Below are 18,410 nucleotides of genomic sequence, written 5' to 3'. Positions count from 1 at the left end.
TCAGGTACCCTCACCTGTTCCTCAAGAGCTGTCCATCTTGTTGGGGGTGTTTGTTGGCTCCAGCTGACCTGACTGGGTAGACTGGCTGGCAGCTTAGCTCCAGGAAATCTCCTGTCTCTGCCTCCCAATACTGGGGACCCCTGGATTCCAGGATCAAACTCAGGTCATGCTTTCATGGTAAAGGATTTACCGACTGAGCCCTCCTCTGCCTATGCCTCCTTTGATTATCAAGAACCCACCATGTGTGACATCACTGAATCCTTCAAAGAGTCAAAACTGTTTGGAGTTAACAGGAAAACCCCTGACTGTTTCAAGCATGACTTCCCAGCTGTGTGACCCAGGCAAATTCTCTGTGCCTCTGTTTCTGTCTCACACTAACATGCAGATGACAGAGCCTAGCGCTCACAGACATGAGAGCATTAGAGAAAGCCTCAACTTACCTAGTATTCTATAAGCGTTAGTTGGACACATCTAGGACAGACCAGACCTCAGTGACTATGAAGCTGCAGCCCTCGCTCTGCCCTGTCCTACCTTGTCTTCCTCCTGGGGCCTGACACAGAAGCTGGTGTGCAGCATCACCTGTATGTGCTGAGACTTGCGTGCGCGTACAAACACACACACACACACACACACACACACACAAACACTGCACAGGAAACACTCAGAAGCAAAGCATCCCAGAGCCAGCCCTTCATCCCTGAGCCCGCTTGCATCAGTACCAATGAAGTTCCTCCATGTCTGATGATCCTCCTTCTGCCTCCAGTTGCGAGGCCAGCCCACCAGCACGGTGTTGTGTTGCAGTCCCCCGAGGCCCCCAGACTGGATCAGGTGGGACACGCCATCACGCAGGTTGGAGGAGATCACTACCTGGCAGAAGCCCTTCACCTTCTCAGCCTCCATCAGGCGTCTGATAGACTGTGAGGAGGGTATACATCTATAAGGGCCAGCCTGAGACACCCTGGGCTGGGGCTGGGGCTGGGACCGATAGACCCCCTCCCATCTTTTCCCCCACCCATCCCTCTCTGTCCCTATCCCATCTTCCTGAACCTCAACTCTGATCTTATCCAACTCTAGGACCCAACCCGGCATCCCAGCATCTGTGGTCCCTGTTTCTGCTCCTCACAGATGAGCCACGCCACTGCCACCGCCACCGCCACTGCTCTAACTTGTCCTTTGCTTGGCACACTCTCCACTGCCATCCCACCCACATGCTCCTGCCCCCCCCCCCNCATCCATTAAAACCCGCCTCCCTTCACTCAGAGGCCACCCTCCCCAGACAGCACCCTCCTTCTAGACCACAGTTAAGCCAGGATGTTCTGCGTGGCCACACATGATTATTTATTTATAACAAAAATAATAATGAGCGTTTTCAGTGCACACTTAACCCGCACTGAGGGAAGGGTTCTTGTTACCCCATTTTATCCATGAGGAAATCGAGGCTCAGAGAAAGAAAGTCTCACTTAGGGACAGGCTGCTAGTGTGAGGATTGGACGAGCCAGGAGGTTGATTTCAACCGCTCTGCCCTCAACCACTGCCCTGGTGTCAAACACACAGAGGCTAATTTCCATCTCTGCCACCTCCTGGCTGTGGCTTCAGGCAAGTCATCTAACCTCTACTCCTATCTCCCCATGGTGGGGCAGACCTACTCAGGAATCAGGAGAATTACACAACTCGCTTCATGAAAGGGCTCAGGACACTGCCCTGTATCATAGCCCTAATGTGTCGTATAGCTTGTGTCATTAACCCAGCGCAGCACTCAACGGTGCCTAATGGGACTGGAGCCTCCCGCGTGTGGATGTCACCCATGGTTAGCCTGCACCTGGTCTCTTGCTCTGCCCCATGCCTAGCCTAGTGCCTGGTACCCAGCATGCTCTCTGCTAGTCCATTTTGAGTTGTCCTGACCAGTTGGGGCCTCCAGCTCCAAGTCCTGATAGATTGGTGTGAACGGCTCAGCGAGGCAGAAACAGCAACTGTCACAAGCCATTAGGGGTGCCCCTCCCCATGCCACGTCACCTCCCTTAGGCCCCCTTTTCTCTCTCTACTCCCAGCTACAACCTTGAGGGAAGACAGGCCTGAGTCTTAGGTAGAGCCCACTTCCTCTTCTACCCACTGGTTCTAGACACTTCTACAGTTCATGCCCCACTCACAGTGGTTCTGTAAGCTCCTTTGTGGATGTAACAAAAGCAGGTGACCCAGAGCCAGGGGCATGTGCAAATCCTGGCTAGACTTCCAGCCAGCCTTGCGACTTCAGAAAGCTGCCATGCCTCTCTGGTCCTTGGCTTCCTCCTATAAGATCTTTGAATTTGTTTTTGTTTTTGTTTTATTTATTTATTTATTTATTTATTTATTTATTTATTTATTTATTTATTTTAGACAGGGTCTCTCTGTGTAGCCCTGGCTTTCCTAACTCACAGAGATCCATCTACCTCTGCCTCCAAAAGTCTTGGATTAAAGGCATGCATGCAGTACAGATGCATGCCCTGCAAATCCTTGAATTTGAAAATACCTTAGAAGATTTCCTCCTCCAGCAAGATGAGTAGTTTCTGACTTTAGGTAACCTGGCCTCTGAGCCTCAGCTTCCTTGGCCATGAAATGGGCCCTTCTGTCTCTATTAGCCATTTACGGCGAGTAAGTATCTCATGCACTGAGCCATCTCCCCAGCTCCTAAGGGATACCATCTAAGGCACTCGCTGACTCGCTGACCCTCAGGCTCGTCTTCTAAGGAGAAGACAAACTCCCAAATGCCCTGTGATCCCAAAGGCACACGTGGGGGGTGGGGGAGGCGGCAAAGACCAGCTCCCTTCAGACCCTGGCTTCCCCACCCTACCCGGCCTCTCCTCACCTCCTCTGCCCGCTGAGCCTGAGGATGGTTGTCCAGAAAGGTGCCCTCAAGGACCGAGCCCACAATGGTCAGGCCCTTCCCTGCCTTGAGCTGGGAAGTCAAGGAGAGCAGCTGCGGGTGCACCACGTTCTGATCCTGGTCCACACGTACCAGCACCAGTAGCTGGGGCCTGAAGAGGGTGCAGGTCCACGTGACCCACCTCCCAACCACCCACCCTCCCTCGCATGACCCCACATCAGTTTACCTGTTTGTCTTTATGCCCCCCCACACACACCTGGGTCCCATCAACCATAGCCTTCTGTGGCAGCAGCAACCATTCTTCCTGGAGTAGCAAGCCCTCCAGCCATCTCCCCTACCTCTCCATCCATCCATCCATCGGCCCGCCCACACGTCTCTCTCTCCACCCCATTCATCTATCCATTCAATCACCCACTCATCCATTTCATCCTTCAGTCGCCCAGCCGAATCCAGATGAATTTACCTACAATCCATTATTCACTCAGTCGCCCGCCCACACGTCCACCCACCCGCTATCCATTCACACATCCATCTCTTCACCCAGACGGACTCCTCTCTGTGCACATGCTTAACCCTGCATCCTCCCAACCATGGACCCACCACTCCTCTATGCCTTCAGCTTCACATCCCTCCAGCTCTCCATCACTTTCACAGAATTGACCAAGTACCTACTCTAGGCTGGACCCTGTGCTGTCCACTTGGTAACCTACAGACAACACCAAGCACAGCATCTGGGGACCCCAGGTTAGTAACATGGCTAGGATTCAGATTTCCAGCCTGACCCTTGATGGAACCAGGGAGCCAGAAACCGAGCTGGGTGTGTGCAGGGGCCACTTAGGTAGTACCTGACCTGGGAGGTAGAAGGGAAAGATTCTAGAAGCCCTGGGGCCCCTCATCTTCAGCAGAAACATTGGCAGGAGCCTGGGGACTCCTGGAGACCCTACCACCGTCAAAGCTGAGGTCAACGCCACAGAACTGATGTCTATCTGCCTCTCTCTGTGCATCTCCACATCTGTGGAGCTGGCAACACACGCCCCCCACACCCCCCAGAGCTAGGGAGAGAGATTGCCAGGCAACGTGCGTGTGAGAATGATTTTTCACAAGGAATGGAGTGATCAAATAGACGGACACAGCCGTGAGGCTGCACAAAGGTCTGGGTCTCAGTTCGCCACAGTGTTGTAGAAGGAAGGTTCAGGCGAGGTGGGGTCAGGGTTCCGAGGGGGTACCACTCAGCCAGAGTCAGAGGGGTAAATCTGGTCTCTGCTCCCTTGCCATCCCTACCCCGAACCCCTCAGCAGGTGCCCTCTTACCGCTTACCTCCAGTTCTTCGTATGCGGAGGTCCTTCCTCCAGGCGCAAGAGGGCATAGCGCGCCGCACTGAGAGACAGGCCTCGGATTCCATCCCCCCACTCCTTCTCCGCCCTGGGGACCAGGAAGGGTATCACATGAGTCCAGGAAACCAGAAGCAGCAAGGGGAAACGTCTCACAGAACTGGTAGACCCAGGGCTCGGCCGTTTCTCCCATGTCGCTCTGGCTTTTCTGACTTAGTCAAGCAGCAACTGTCCCTTTGAAATCACTCCTAAATCTAGATACTCTCTTACCCGTTTCTCAAGCCTCGGCCTCATGTCCAGACCTAGCCCATATCACCACCGCCCCATCCCTGTTTTCCAGCCCTGGACCACCACCCAGTGACCCCCCCTCACCTTCTGTGATGCTCACCCTGCCCGCCCTCAACCGTTCTGGCCTCCTCCGGCACCTACCCCCGGTACTCGATGTACTTATATATGAGTCCGGCAATGAGCATGGCCACCAGTGCGTAGTACCAGGAGCAAATGAACATGAGGGCCAGGCAGAGGCTCATGCCCAGGAAGGAGAGAGTCCTGGAAAAGAAAGAGAGCCTGTCCTTGAACCCTGGCAGGGCTGATGGTGACACTGGCTTGGATAGCAAGAGTAGGGTGGTACCGGGCGTGGTGGCTCATGCCTTTAATCCCAGCACTCGGGAGGCAGAGGCAGGTGGATTTCTGAGTTTGAGGCCAGCCTGGTCTACAAAGTGAGTTCCAGGACAGCCAGGGCTACATAGAGAAACCCTGTCTCTAACACCCCCCCCCCAAAAAAAAGAGTAGGGTGGCAAGCAAGGCCTGGACAAGACACGGACATACAAGCCTACCTCCCACCCTGTTGTCTCCCAGAGCCCCGTGCAGACCTGGGGCTCTCTAAATGAATATCCATAGACAGGACATCGACCCATGCCCCCACCAAGTCCCAAATCGCTGCCCCAGAGTCTCTGTCCCTGAGACCCTGCCTGTCAGTCACCCTCAGGCAGATGGGTTCATGTGATTTCTGAGACAGAGAGCCAGGGACACATTGGAAACAGGACCTTCCAGAAGGAAGCCGGCAGCAAGAACAGTCCTATGAAGTCATAGGGCCTTCAGTCCATTATTCAGTAGTCTTACGGAAGACCATAGGCCAGTCGTGGTCCTTCCCATCACAGAAGAAAAGTCACAGAGTGACATGTTGAGGAGGTGTGTGACCCCCCTCGAGGGCAGAGTCCTCCCTGCATCCAGGGCCAATGTGCTCCCTGCTAACCCAGGAGTGAGTGTGACTATTGTGCCCGTTTCCCAGCTGGGGAAACTGAGGTTCCAAGAGGCTCCATCACCGGCCCAGGCTCCCAGAGCCAGCAAGTGGAGAGTCAGTCTGTGAATTTGAGTCAGGCAGACTCTCACCTTCGTGTCACATTGTAAGAGGTTGAGCATTACAGAGCACTGAGGCTACTTTCTGACTGTCACCTTACCACTTGTAACCCGAAGACCTTCTCTATGACCTTCCTAGAGCTAACCGGGATTGCCTGCTCGACGACCTGGGATCTGTGTGGGGCTGGGGAGAGATAAGCCGTAGTCCTGTGGGAAGGGTCGGGGGTGGGGGGAAGGGCCACCCACCAGTGGTAATAGCGAAAGCGTGGCCTCCAGTTGGGCGTCCTCAGCAGCGTCTGCACTGCGCAAGCCAAGTTCACAAACATGTAACACATCAGGAAGAACCTACAATGCGAGGAGACCTGAGGTGAAACAGAGGCAGGGGGTGCACAAAGAGAAACTGAGACTGAAAATGGAGAACAGGACGTGGAGGGGAGAGAGATAAGAAGAAGGGAGAAAGCATCAGGTCATGTGGAGAGGCCGGACCTCACGTGTGTGTGAAGGTGACCCTGCACGGAAGAGGGTGGGCTTCTATGACCACTGCGGAACTTGTTGCGGTTGTTAAGGGGGCTAGGGGTGGGGGAGACCCAGGACGAGGGTTATGAGGCTGACAGGTGGGCTCCAGACCTGGTACTCACATGGAAAGGATAGGGGCGACCTCATCCAGGGAGGCTATGAGGATGCCGATCTCACAGATGCAGGCAGTCAGCAGCAGCGCCCAGGTTGGCTCTCCATTAGCTTTGCCGTGGCCAAAGACCTAGGAACAGAGCAGCCATCAGTCTTGGGAACCAGGGGAGTAGAGCCAGGACTCTTATGACCAATAAGGGGCTACAAAGAGATGGCTGTATTCTGCATCATCTAGGGAACTCGAAGGAACAGCAAGCTCTCTCTGTTCCACCCACCCTCACTGATGTCCTAGCACAATAACACTGAAATGACCGCCTCCCTCCTCCCCCAGAGGGAATGAGGTTCCTGAGGTGTGTCTGTATGCTCTACAGACAGAAGAACAGAGCATTTCCTTGCCCTGTGGCTGGCTCTCTGAATCTCTGACTGGCCCCTAGAATGGAGAAGAGCTCTCCGTTTTTCCCCTACTGTAGCTGTGGGGCCATCCACAGGAGGGAGCTCAGGGCTGGTGATGGCCCTGGTTCAGTGTCTCCTGGACAGGGGCCCAGATGACTGATCTTTCGTACTGGGTGGCTCTGTCACACTGACCTGCAGGAAGGGCACTATGCCATCCCGGGAGATGGCCTGCAGCAGGCGTGGGGCCCCTGTGAGGCTCTGCAATCCAGCCCCACAGGTAGAGAAGAAAGAGCCTATGACGATGACCCAGGGAGAAGGCCAGGCCAGGGTGCCCACCACCAGGTTGCCATTCACAGCTTCCCCAAACCTGGAAAGAGACAGGGAGGGTGCAGAGAGACACTGGGTGAACAACACCATCTGGATTCCAGAGTAGGTCACCCCAGACAGATGGCATGCCCAACAGGGTGCTGGCCACAGGGTTAGGCTTCACAGGGGTCAAAGGAGAGACGATGCCAAGCATCCTCAGTGCTGTCTGTCTGTGTAACCTCGAGTGCACCGCTGACCCTCCTCAGCTGTAAGCTGAGGCTCGCCACGAACCTACCTCATGTAAAGCAAATGGGAGATAGGATGTGAAAAGTGTGCCCAGAACACCGTGTGAGTGTGGTTTTAATAAACAGTTGTTAGCATGATGGTCTTGAGCCAGTCACTCGGGTTCTATAAGTCTACAGCATCTCCATGTGAGAAACGGGGGCTCTGGCTTCATTGTGTGCCATGGTGTTAAGAATAAAAGGGGAGGGGCCTGCAAAACGACTTAGCAGGGAAGGACCCTGGCTGCATGCCGTGACCCACCCGTGTGGCAGAAGGAGAGAACTGACTCCCACAAGTTGTCTTCTGACCTCCACACGTGTGCTATGGCACAAACATGTGTATGTGCACACACATACATATATGCATGTACATCCATACAATAAATTAATGTTAAAAAAAGAAGACAAATTTAAGGCAGGCATGGTGGTGCACACCTTTAATCCCAGCACTCGGGAGGCAAAGGCAGGTGGATCTGAGTTCGAGGCCAGCCTGGTCTACAGAGTGAGTTCCAGGACAGCCAGGGCTATACAGAGAAACATATGTCTGAAGAAAACTGATGTAAAAAAAACCCCTTGAGCCCAGGAATTCCAGAGCAGCCCGGGTAGCCGAGCAAGACCCTACCTCCAAAGGACAGGGATGCACAGAATAGATGGGTCATCTATTAGGAACACTGGCTGCTCTTCCAGAGGACCTGGGTTCAGTTCCCAGCATCCACATGGCAGTTCACAAACTTCCTCTAACCCCTGACCCAGAGGACCCAGCTACTCACTTCTGGTCTCCGTGAACACCAAGCTTGTATGTGGTACACAGACATACATGCAGGTAAACACTCATACACGTACAGTAAAAACAAATAAATTTCTTTTTGAATGGTGACAGAAAGGAAAGTAAGCAGGGAGAAGGAAGGGGAGGGGAGAGGAAGAGAAGGGAGAGCAGAAGGGGACGGCTGCCTCGGTGGCTGAGGAGTCCTGTCCCCCAGATCTGCTCATAGGGGCATTGCTGTGGCACTTCCAACAGCAGGTGGAGAGCTGCGGATGAAGGGTCCTTGGCAGTCTCATGCCAGGTCTATGATTAGATGAGATGCATGGAAGTCAAACTACTCTAAAATAACAGTCAGATACAAAATTTTCACACCCGAGCTTAACCCGCAGAATCTATGGTGGAGGGAGAGAACCAACTCTCAAGAGTTGTCTTATGACCTCCCATATGTGCCATGGCACACATATATCTGCACACACATGCACACAACCCCCCATCATACATACAACTAATAATAAATAATTAAAAATAAATATTTTGGGGGTGTAGTTAAAACAGGGCCTCTCTACGTAGCCCTGACTGTCCTGGAACTAAGTAGACCAGGCTGGCCTTGAGCCCACAGAGGTCCGCCTGCCTCTACTTCCCAAGTGCTGGGATTAAAGGCTTGCACCACCATGCCTGGCAATATTTATTTATTTATTTATTTATTTATTTATTTTTGGTTTTCAAGACAGGGTTTCTCTGTGTAGCCTTGGCTGACCTCAAACTCACAGAGATCTGCCTGCTTCTGGGCTGGGATTAAAGGCTTGCACCACCACAGTCCAACACTAAATACAAATTTTAAAGCAAGTGGGAAGGAAGCGTGAGGCGAACATCAGGCAGCATCCGCAGGGCGCGGGTACCAGTACCCCTGCTCCCCAAATGCCAGGTTCTGCGGTGCTCACTCATCGCTAGATGGAACAGTATCCACTGGCAGCAAGCACTCACTCTCCCAAAAACTCAGACTCACATCTGGTGACTTATAACACCCTGAGCACACCGGACCCGGATATTGCGCTGTATTGTTTAGGAGACAATGGCCAAGAAAAATCTACGCAAGCTGAGCGTTAGCCCAAATGCTTTTGATCTGTGGTTGGTGAAGAACAAATTACACTGTACAAAAAACAAAAAACAAAAACAAACAAACAAACAAAAACCCCTTCCAGCCTTCCTCAGAGGAGCCTCCACTGAGGCCCTTCAAACGCTGGAGAGCTGAGGCGAAGGGACTGCTGGACCCCTGGCCATCTCGTGGGAGGTCTGTGGCTAAGGGAGATGAATGGAATCCAAACTGCCCTAAAAAAAAGCAGTAATGTATGCAAATTGTCCACTTGACCAGGTCACACTGCGCCCCGGTGTACTCTCTGTAGCCCTGGGTTCTCTCCATGTTTTGCATCTAAGTCTGTCTGTAAGTGCGGCCATCACCCCAAGGAGCTCCTTCCAGACAAAAACAAAAACAAAACAAAAACAAACAAACAAAGGGAAGAACCCGTGTTACCCTTTGCTTCCCTCAGAACTTTCAAGGCAGTGAACAATACACAGAAGTATTAGGTGAATGAATGAATGAATGAATGAATGAATGAACAAACATCATTATCCCAAACCAAAGGTAACATCTTTTTTTTTGGGGGGGGGGGAGTGAGATAGGGTTTCTCTGTGTAGCCCTGGCTGTCCTGGAACTCACTCTGTAAACCAGGCTGGCCTCGAACTCAAAAATCCCCCTGCCTTTGCCTCCCAAGTCCTGGGATTAAAGGCGTGCGCCACCACTGCCCAGCAGGTAACATCTTTTTAAGGAGACTTTTTTAAAGCTTCAGTGACAAGAAGGAAAAAATATTTAATGAGAGAAAAATGAGGGGTCACCCACCCATGAGCCCAGCCTCCCCCACCCACCCACCCATACACACACGCACACACACCCCTGCCCAGCACCAGGTCTGTTTCCTCCTGAGCCCGCCCCTCCCCCAGGACAAAACCATTGCCTATCCTTACTTGTCCCGTAGGACGACCCCCTCGATGCAGGCTCCGAACAGAACAACAGAGCTGATATCTATGGCAGACAGTGAAGGAGAATCCTTAGCATGGTGGTGTCCGCCCCCAACCGCATCCTTAGCCACCAGAGAAGGTAGCAATTACAGTGCCTCCTGCAACCTCTCTCTCTCTCTCTCTCTCTCTCTCTCTCTCTCTCTCTCTCTCTCTCTCTCACACACACACACACACACACACACACACACAGGCACACAGTAGACACAGCTCAGCTATGCAGGATACAGACAGCAGAGGTGGTAGCAATGGCCAGGATAGTTCCAGTAGGGATAGACTTCTGGGCATCCCGCAGGTCTCCAGACCGGTTCGAGCCAGCCATGATCCCTGTAGGCAGGAGAGCAGTTCAGATAGCAGCCAGAGCCACTGAGGAAAGGACACACGTTGGAGTCGGGGGGCCCAGTCCCTCACCCTGTCATGCCGACTCACCTGAACAACCAGCTCCTGCTTAGGTGGCAGGGTTATCAAACTAAGAAGCCCTGGTCCTGGGGCAGACTCCCCTGTCGACGCCCGCCCGGGCAGAGGCCTCCCTCTCCACGCTCCCGCTCACCTGTGACCGAGGGGAAGTAGATGCCAACGAGCAGGGTGAAGTAGGAGGTCATATCACTGAAGACATAGGGGTGGTCCATGTCTACGGGGGTACTGTCTGCCAGGCCCACGGAGGGCATCCCACGCCTCTCGACAATCACCCCTTTGGTCAGGTAAGAGCTCCACAGGTTCTCTGTGGGAAGATGAGAGTAGTCAGGGAGTTGACCGCAAGTTGGGAGCCAGGGCTTGGACCAGGAGGAGTGGGGAGCTGAAAGTCAAGACCAACCAACTCTCACTCGCGCCTGCCCATGGCCCTTGACACCCCACCATTTCCCAAGCGCCTGCTTTGTACCAGGGTATGAACACAATGTCAAAGTGGAATGGGACTGAGACTCTGCCCCCTCAATTGTCCAGCCTAGTGGGACAGGCACAGAGGATCCTCTTCTGAGACTGACTTCTACGTGTCCCCAGGTGACCTAATCAGCTCTCAGGCCCCGACTGGCTCCTGCATCTCTCATCTTGACAATGGCACTGGCATCAATCAATCCAAATGCCCTGGCATTGCTCTCAACTGCATCCACTCCCCTCCCTGCTTCAAAGCATCCCTACTTCTGTCTGTGATCACTCACTATTGAGTCTCTTCTTCCCATCCCGGGGCTCCACCACCGGGCGCCAGTGGTGGGCGGCATGGATGGCTCTGGAGAGCTATCAAACAGCACTTTAGGGTGTTCCACAGAAGCCTGGGAGCTACACACTAAACATCAGAAGCATCCCTCTGGCTTGTCTCATTTTCTGTGTGCCCGGGTGTTTTATCTGTGTGCATGTCTATGCACACCACACGTGTGCCTGGTGCCTACAGAGTCCAGAGGCATCAGAGTCCCTGGAACCAGAACTACCAATGCTTGTGAGGCTCCATGGGATTGAACCCAGGACCTCTGGAAAAGCAGCAAACCCTCTTCACCTCTGAGACATCCATCCAGCCCCAACCCCTTCTGAGATTTTTGTTCGGTTTTTTTTTGTTTGTTTGTTTTTGTTTTTTTTGTTTTGTTTTTTTGAGACAGGGTTTCTCTGTGTAGCCTTGACTATCCTGGAACTCATTCTGTAGACCAGGCTGGCCTCAAACTCAAAGAGATCTGCCTGCCTCTACCTCCAGAGTGCTGGGATTAAAGGTGTGAGCCATTACTGCCCTGTCAGCCCCCCCCTAGTTTTTTTTAACCCCCCTCCTAGTTTTGATGACCAAAATATCTCCAGGGACCAGCAAGATGGTTCAGTGAGTAGAGGCACTTGCTGCCAAGTCTGATAATCTGGGTTCAATTCCAGGGACCCACATGGTGGGAGGATAAAACAGAATCCAGCAAGTTGTCCTATGACCTCCATATGCACACATGACATGCATGTGCACACACACTTATACACAAGCAAAATAAAATAAAGTAAGAGTGTGTTTATTTGTATGTGTGTCCAGACATTATCAAAACCCTCCAGGGCAGAAAGGCAACTGCAGCAGAGAACCCCTACTCTGCAGCAGAGAACCCCACTCCGATCCCACTGAAACCATCACTGTTTCTCAGTATAGAGTCATCTTTTTCCTGAGCTCAAAACACCAGCCTCCTCCCACACCTCACTGCCTCCTCCTGCACCCCACTGCCTCCTCCTGCACCCCACTGTCTCCTCCTTCTCCCCACTGCCTCCTCCTTCCCCCCCCCACTGCCTTCAGGATGTAACTCCTCAGCCTGGCTTCTGGGGCCTGCCAGTCTGGCTCATGCCATGCTCTCTAGCATCATCCTTTGCCCCCTTTCTTCATTCCAAGTCACACAGGGTGACCTGGGGTCAGAGGTCATGCATGCTATGCCTCCCATGGCCACACACATTAGGCAGGCTGCTCTTTGTTCTGTAATTCCCTTATTCCCCAACATAACAGATCACCTCCCTTGGCAAGTGAGGGAAGTCCCGTTTTTGTCACCTAGGCACACAGATGCTGTGTCCTCATTGTTCTCTGGTCACTGAACACACACCCATATGCATCACAGTTTACTTAGTAACACACCCTCTGTCACTAAAATCCCCAAGGCCAAGCACTGAGACATGTGTGTACCGTGGTCCTACTGATTTAGCAGTGTTGAGTACTTAGTGGGTAGAGAATACTTATTAGACAAGTTTTATCTCTTAATAACAGTGAAGTGAATTCTATACTTGTGCCTCTACCTCACCATAATTTTTAAGACACATCATGGCCTATACCAGATGCCCAATTAAAGCTGACTTCATTGAACTGGATCCCAAGGGACACCCCTGATCCTGAGCACTTAACCTATGACCCCGCAGCACTCCCTAGATCCAGCCCCTTCCCCTCAGACCTTTAATGAGACCACTGGCAGCACCAGGAATGCCCTGGATCTCTGTGACATTGTTTCGGGTGAAGTACTCATCACAGGTGGCATTGAGGAGACGGGAGGAACAGAAAAGGCCCCAGAGCCGTGTGGTCACTGTCTCATTTCCTTCCCAAGCCAACTTGGCACAGACATCAAAGCCATGGCGAGACAGTGTGCGGTTCCCCAGGAGGCAGATCCTAAGAAGAGACGAGAAAAAGGAAGATGGGATGAACAAGACCTCTCTCTCCGTGGTGTCACGGGAGAGCCACTGAGAGCGTCAACGATGCAGAGTTCACGGTCCCACACCCAGAGATTCTGAGTCTGTCTAGGCCATGGCCATCAGGGTTTCTGTAAAGGTCCCCAGGCAATTTGAGCATGCAAATGGAGAACTAATCGCCTGGTGCTGTTCAGCACCGAGGACAGCAGCTTCGGTGTCCTGGCCTCTTAGTTACAGAGCTAAAGGGGAACTGAACCCTGGGCTCTCCCTCTTCTGGGTTCTTCCCTGGCCTTGAGAATGTGTTAGAAACAAAGACTGTCCACTCCAGGAGGTTCCCTGCCACACTGAGCGTGGTACTACTCCTCCACTAAGCCTGAGTCCTCCACCTGCAAGCAGTTGACACACTCCTGAGAACTTCCCACCTTCAAAAATGTGATCCCATCCTGAATAAACTCCCCTAAACAGAAAAGTTTCACCCTTCCTGGGGATGTTGCTCTCAACCCACGCTCTCCAGTTGTGAGAGGTGAAGAGAGGGGAGACCCGGCAGAGACTCTCACTATGCCGGCCTGAGCTGGACCAGTGAGGGCCACGATACTTGCATACTCAGAAAGGCAGCACTCACGGGAAATTGGGTGGGTCGAAGGCAGACTTGATGACCCCTGCATAGATGGCCAGGATGGACAGGATGACGCAACCCAGGAAGACCAAGGCAAACTTGTTGACGTACTTGACACCCACAAAGACTACGGTGGCCATGCAGGTGAGCACACAGGTGCCGTACACCCGCATATTGTTCAGCATGGCAGCTGCCTCCCCGCTGGCATCTTCTGCCTTGAAGATGGCCATAGCTGGGAAGAGATAAGCCTGTAGGAGTGGGGCAAAGGAAGTTAGACAGGTGACCCAGGCCAGCTGAGACTCACCCTAGGGAAATTGTCTCCAAGGTGAGAAGTGGCATCCACTAACAGGTCACTGGCTAAAAGATTCGGTGGGTTCTCTCACAATGTCTATGATGAAGTCCATGAAAATGCCACTCAAAGATGCCAGGAAAGGCTCTCCACTGGCCTTATCTATTAACTATAACTATTATTTTTATTATTTATGAGTACATTTAATATGAGCACAAGGCCTGGATTCAATTCCCAGTAATGAATCTGGAAAAGGCATGAATTTATATGGACTGATTCAAAAACTATCCATGGCAGGCCCAGTGCTACAGACCTATAAGCCCAATACTATGGAAGGCTGAGGCAGGAGAATTTGAAACCAGCCCGAGCTACATAGCAAGACCTCATTCAAGAGTTTAAAAATTATTTGCAGTGTATTGGGGTGAATAAGGTCAAGTTCTAAAAATAATGCATCTTATGATCTCACTTTCGTAAACTTATACGTGGAAATATTTATTCATTTGTGTGAGGTGTAGGGATGTCCAAATATCAGAGGTACCAGGCATGTCTGTAATCAGAGCACCCAGGAGGCTGAGGCAGGAGGCTCACCAGTACCAAACAAGCCTGAACTATAAGGAGACCCTGTCTAAAGAAAGCAACAAGCTGGGAGATGTGGTGTACATCTTTAATCCCAGCACTCGGGAGGCGAAGGCAGATGGATCTATGAGTTTGAGGCTAGCCTGGTCTATAGAGTAAATCACAGGACAGCCAGGGCTACGTAGAGAAACCCTGTCTCAAGAAAAAAAATAAAGGAAGGAAGGAAGGAAGGAAGGAAGGAAGGAAGGAAGGAAGGAAGGAAGGAAGGAAGAAAAGAAAGGAAAGAAGACAACAGATGCCTTTATTGAATAATTGAAATATGAGTTTTTGCATATTCATATTTTCTAAAAATGTCTACATTAAACTTAAAATGCTTATATTTGTTTAAGTTACTTTTTATTTATGAATAAATGGAGTGTTCAGGCTCTTAAGGAAATATTTATAGATGGAGTTAGGTTCTACAAAAGTAGAAAAATATCAAACAAAAAGACAGAAGTGTGAGATACATACACTAAAATGCCCCTGACTTCCACTGGCTCAGTTTTGTCCTTTACTCTGATACTGTTCCAGTGACAAGTCAGTGGGCAAACTGATAACGCATTTGGAAATGCCATGTCACCGAGGTCCACAATGCTCTCACCAGAATGTCCAACTCAAGCGCCTTCTAGTCTCAGATTTCTTCTCTCCTACCCCCAACCAGCTCTGCCCTTCAGTTCTAGTTCCCCAATACCATGGGAGACAATTGACAAGTACAGACCCTGAAAGCCAGAGGAATGCAGGTTCACACTCCTCCATATGTCCCTGAGATTCTCTATCCTCCTCATCTGTAAAATGGCCTTATCCTAATACATGAAAGATTCCTGGAGGGTGGGGAGGGGACAAAGAAACAAACAAACAAACAAATAAACAAACAAAACCTAATAGCCTGAGAATCAGATCTTAGAGAGGACAGGGGCGTTGGAAAACATTAACTCAACACCTTCTTCTCTTCTCTTCTCTTCTCTTTTCATTTGTGGCAGGGTCTCTTGTAGCCCTGACAGGCTTCAAAGTCACTATGTAGCTGATGCCCATCTCAGACTTCTTACCCTCCTGCCTCCACCTCCCAAGTATAGAGACTTTATATGGTTCTAAGAAGCAAACCCAGGGATCTGAGCATACTAAGCAAGAGGTCTTCCAACTAAGTTCCTTAAATCAAGGATCCCGCATACACACCCACCCAAACAAAGAACAGGAGGTCTAAGGCAGCCACACTATCCTTCAAACAGCACAGACACCTAGTCTCCCCCCGCCCCATCAGACACTACCCCTAACAGATCTCTCTACATGGGTCCCTCGTGGTTCTTCTGTAATCTAAGAACCACCCATCAGGACTCTGCAACTAACATCCAGAGTGCTTTGCCCGGACCCATAGAATGCCGTGGGCTGCCACTATCCAGCTGTTATTTTAACGCTTCCAAATCCACCTCTGCCAACATGCCTGTAGCTGAGTGACCTTGAGCTGGCTTTATCTGCCTTTTGGAACTTCTCATTTGTAAAATGCCATCATAATACTTAAACCTCTAAGGATTCGAGATAATGACTGTAAAGCATTTGGAGCAATGCAGAGAACTCAGTGGGTGCCTGATAAACCACAGCTGTTTGTGTTACATAATTATCGTATCTCGTCTCCCCAACCAGACTGGGAACTCTTTCGAGACAGACCACATCCGACTTCTCTTTGGCCTTAAGCAGCGGCCTGGCCTGTAGCAGGTGTCCAGGGAATGCTGCTTAAGTGGCTGACAACCTGGGCCCCCACACCTCCTCCCCTGCCCCTCTCACCAGCAGGATCTCGATTGTGCCAAGGATGTACATAGCCCCAGCAAAGGTGGTGCCCAGGTAGAAGCAGAGACCCACGGCGCCCCCAAACTCTGGGCCCAGAGACCTGGAAATCATGTAGTACGAGCCACCAGCTGCAGAGAAAGCCTAGTGTCAGCGAGAGGGTCAGAGGGCCCTGAGCAGTTCCGCAGTGATCAGGGCTCAGGGACAGAGGACAGAAGAAGGTTTCTCTAGACCTCGGGCTGCAACCCCAGAAAGGAGTCTATGGGAGACCTGGCCAACCACTCTGCATGGAGTTTGCTGCATTAATTATTGCCATGTTGCTAATTACTCCTGAAAAGAGGTCATGGCTCAGGAAGTAGGATGGTAGAGAAAAGGGTCTTGGTTTGAGGAGGAGTGCCCTACCCTACACCATCATCTGCCTCTTTCCTAGCCCCACCCCACAGACAATCATAGCCCCAAGTCTTGGTCTGCAATACTGTCTTGGGTCTTGGGTTGTGATGACCCACAAAGTCTGGCCCACTGCTCCCCGCCCCCGCCCCCGCCCCCGCCCCCGCCCCGCCCCCTGTCAATCATTAGGCCTCCGGCCCGCCCCAACTCTGCAAAGGGCCCAGTCACGTACCAGGCACAACACCATTGGTTGCGATTGCGCTCATGGAAATGGCTGTGAGCATCGTCTGTAGGAAAAAGATTGTCAGAGTAGTGGCTGCTAGGGGCAGCAGTGGTCTGGCTGGTGGCCAAGCCAACCTACCCTACAGCCACCAGCCAAACCCACAGGCTCTCCTCTCCTGAGCTTCTCTCTGGGTCTGTTCCAATTTCTATTCATGCCAGCCAAGCCCTTCTTTAAAAAAATAACCTCCTATTCACCGTGCAAATAGGAGGAGCTACAGTGCCAAAGAACTCCGGTAACTACAATTTGGCCCCTAGGTAGCTTATGACCCAAGAAAACTCAGTTCACATCTCAAGCCTCAGTATCCTCATCTGTAAAATGGGAGCAATAGCCCCAGCACCGACATCTTCACACACAGAGTGGCCTCAGGGCTATGTGTAAAGACTCAAGAGACTAAGTTTGGTGTTCAATGGAGATTGGATTTTTGTTTCAGTGTGGGTTAGGAGAATCTAACTGGAAAGTTATTATCTGTGAGACATAATCTCCTTTCTCATCAGTAGGGACTTTCCAAAACGTTAGCTCATGCAATTGGCTTGAATTTTGTTTTCTTCTCTGCATTTATCATTTTCATCAATGGATCGGCGGCACTTGTGTAATCACACTTATAAACACACACGCGGATCCAGGTGATTGTGTAATCACACTTATGAACACACACGCGGATCCAGGTGATTGTGTAATCACACTTATAAACACACACGCGGATCCAGGTGAAACCCGACTGGCAGCCGCCAGACGGAAACCTATGAGATCCAGGAAGGACCAGTCAGGCCTAATTTACTATCAAAAATCATAAGCTGTGACTCCTATAAAAAGCTCAGGTCGCATGCTTCCCCACCCCTACCCCCATCCCCATCCCCACCCACCTCCAGGCCTCAGCCAAACCCCAGCTGCCTTCCCTGAGTGGAGGGGGGGGCTGTCACTCACACAGGAGCAGCAGATGAAGACCATACAGAAGGACTCCATGATGCCCGCGATGCCCACCACCCACGTGAGCCGCAGGAAGAGGATGACACCAAAGATGTTCTGCAGGCACGGCAGGTACACGCCCATGAAGGTGCCCATGCGAGGAGCCTGCCAGAGAAGCCAGCATCAGTCCCTGTCCTGCCTGCTCACTACCAACTGCCTAACCCACAGCTCCTCCATGGCTCTCGCAGCTCCCCTCCCCTCACTCTTCCCCCAGGTTCTCACATGCTTTCCCTACTCTCTACCAGCCTCCGGACCCCCTCCCCTCGCCTCCCGCACTCCTCCTTCCTCTCCCCACACAGTCACCCCCTCCCCTGCTTCTCCATCATTCACCCCTCCATCCAGATCCCTTTTCCTCCCCCACACTC

General features: G+C 51.7%; 1 protein-coding gene across 2 annotated transcripts in view; it reads right to left on the bottom strand.

Annotated features, from left to right (window-relative positions):
- Positions 1-18,410, bottom strand: part of Slc12a5 (solute carrier family 12 member 5) — a 38,254-nt gene that overhangs the window by 6,459 nt on the left and 13,385 nt on the right. For both annotated transcript variants that reach the window (XM_021192172.2, XM_021192174.1), the window contains exons 4-18: positions 18,004-18,150; positions 17,029-17,083; positions 16,410-16,540; positions 13,733-13,974; positions 12,879-13,090; positions 10,544-10,714; positions 10,222-10,320; positions 9,943-10,000; positions 6,763-6,937; positions 6,189-6,307; positions 5,797-5,895; positions 4,621-4,740; positions 4,178-4,282; positions 2,843-3,011; positions 720-915 (exon numbers count right to left, since the gene is read on the bottom strand). In XM_021192172.2, coding sequence (XP_021047831.1) covers positions 720-915; positions 2,843-3,011; positions 4,178-4,282; positions 4,621-4,740; positions 5,797-5,895; positions 6,189-6,307; positions 6,763-6,937; positions 9,943-10,000; positions 10,222-10,320; positions 10,544-10,714; positions 12,879-13,090; positions 13,733-13,974; positions 16,410-16,540; positions 17,029-17,083; positions 18,004-18,150 — 2,098 coding nt within the window. The remainder of the gene's footprint in view (positions 1-719; positions 916-2,842; positions 3,012-4,177; positions 4,283-4,620; positions 4,741-5,796; positions 5,896-6,188; positions 6,308-6,762; positions 6,938-9,942; positions 10,001-10,221; positions 10,321-10,543; positions 10,715-12,878; positions 13,091-13,732; positions 13,975-16,409; positions 16,541-17,028; positions 17,084-18,003; positions 18,151-18,410) is intronic.

The sequence above is a fragment of the Mus pahari genome, chromosome 3 (genome assembly GCF_900095145.1).
Source record: "Mus pahari chromosome 3, PAHARI_EIJ_v1.1, whole genome shotgun sequence".
NCBI lineage: Eukaryota > Metazoa > Chordata > Mammalia > Rodentia > Muridae > Mus > Mus pahari.
This window is presented reverse-complemented; position numbering and strand designations above follow the sequence as displayed.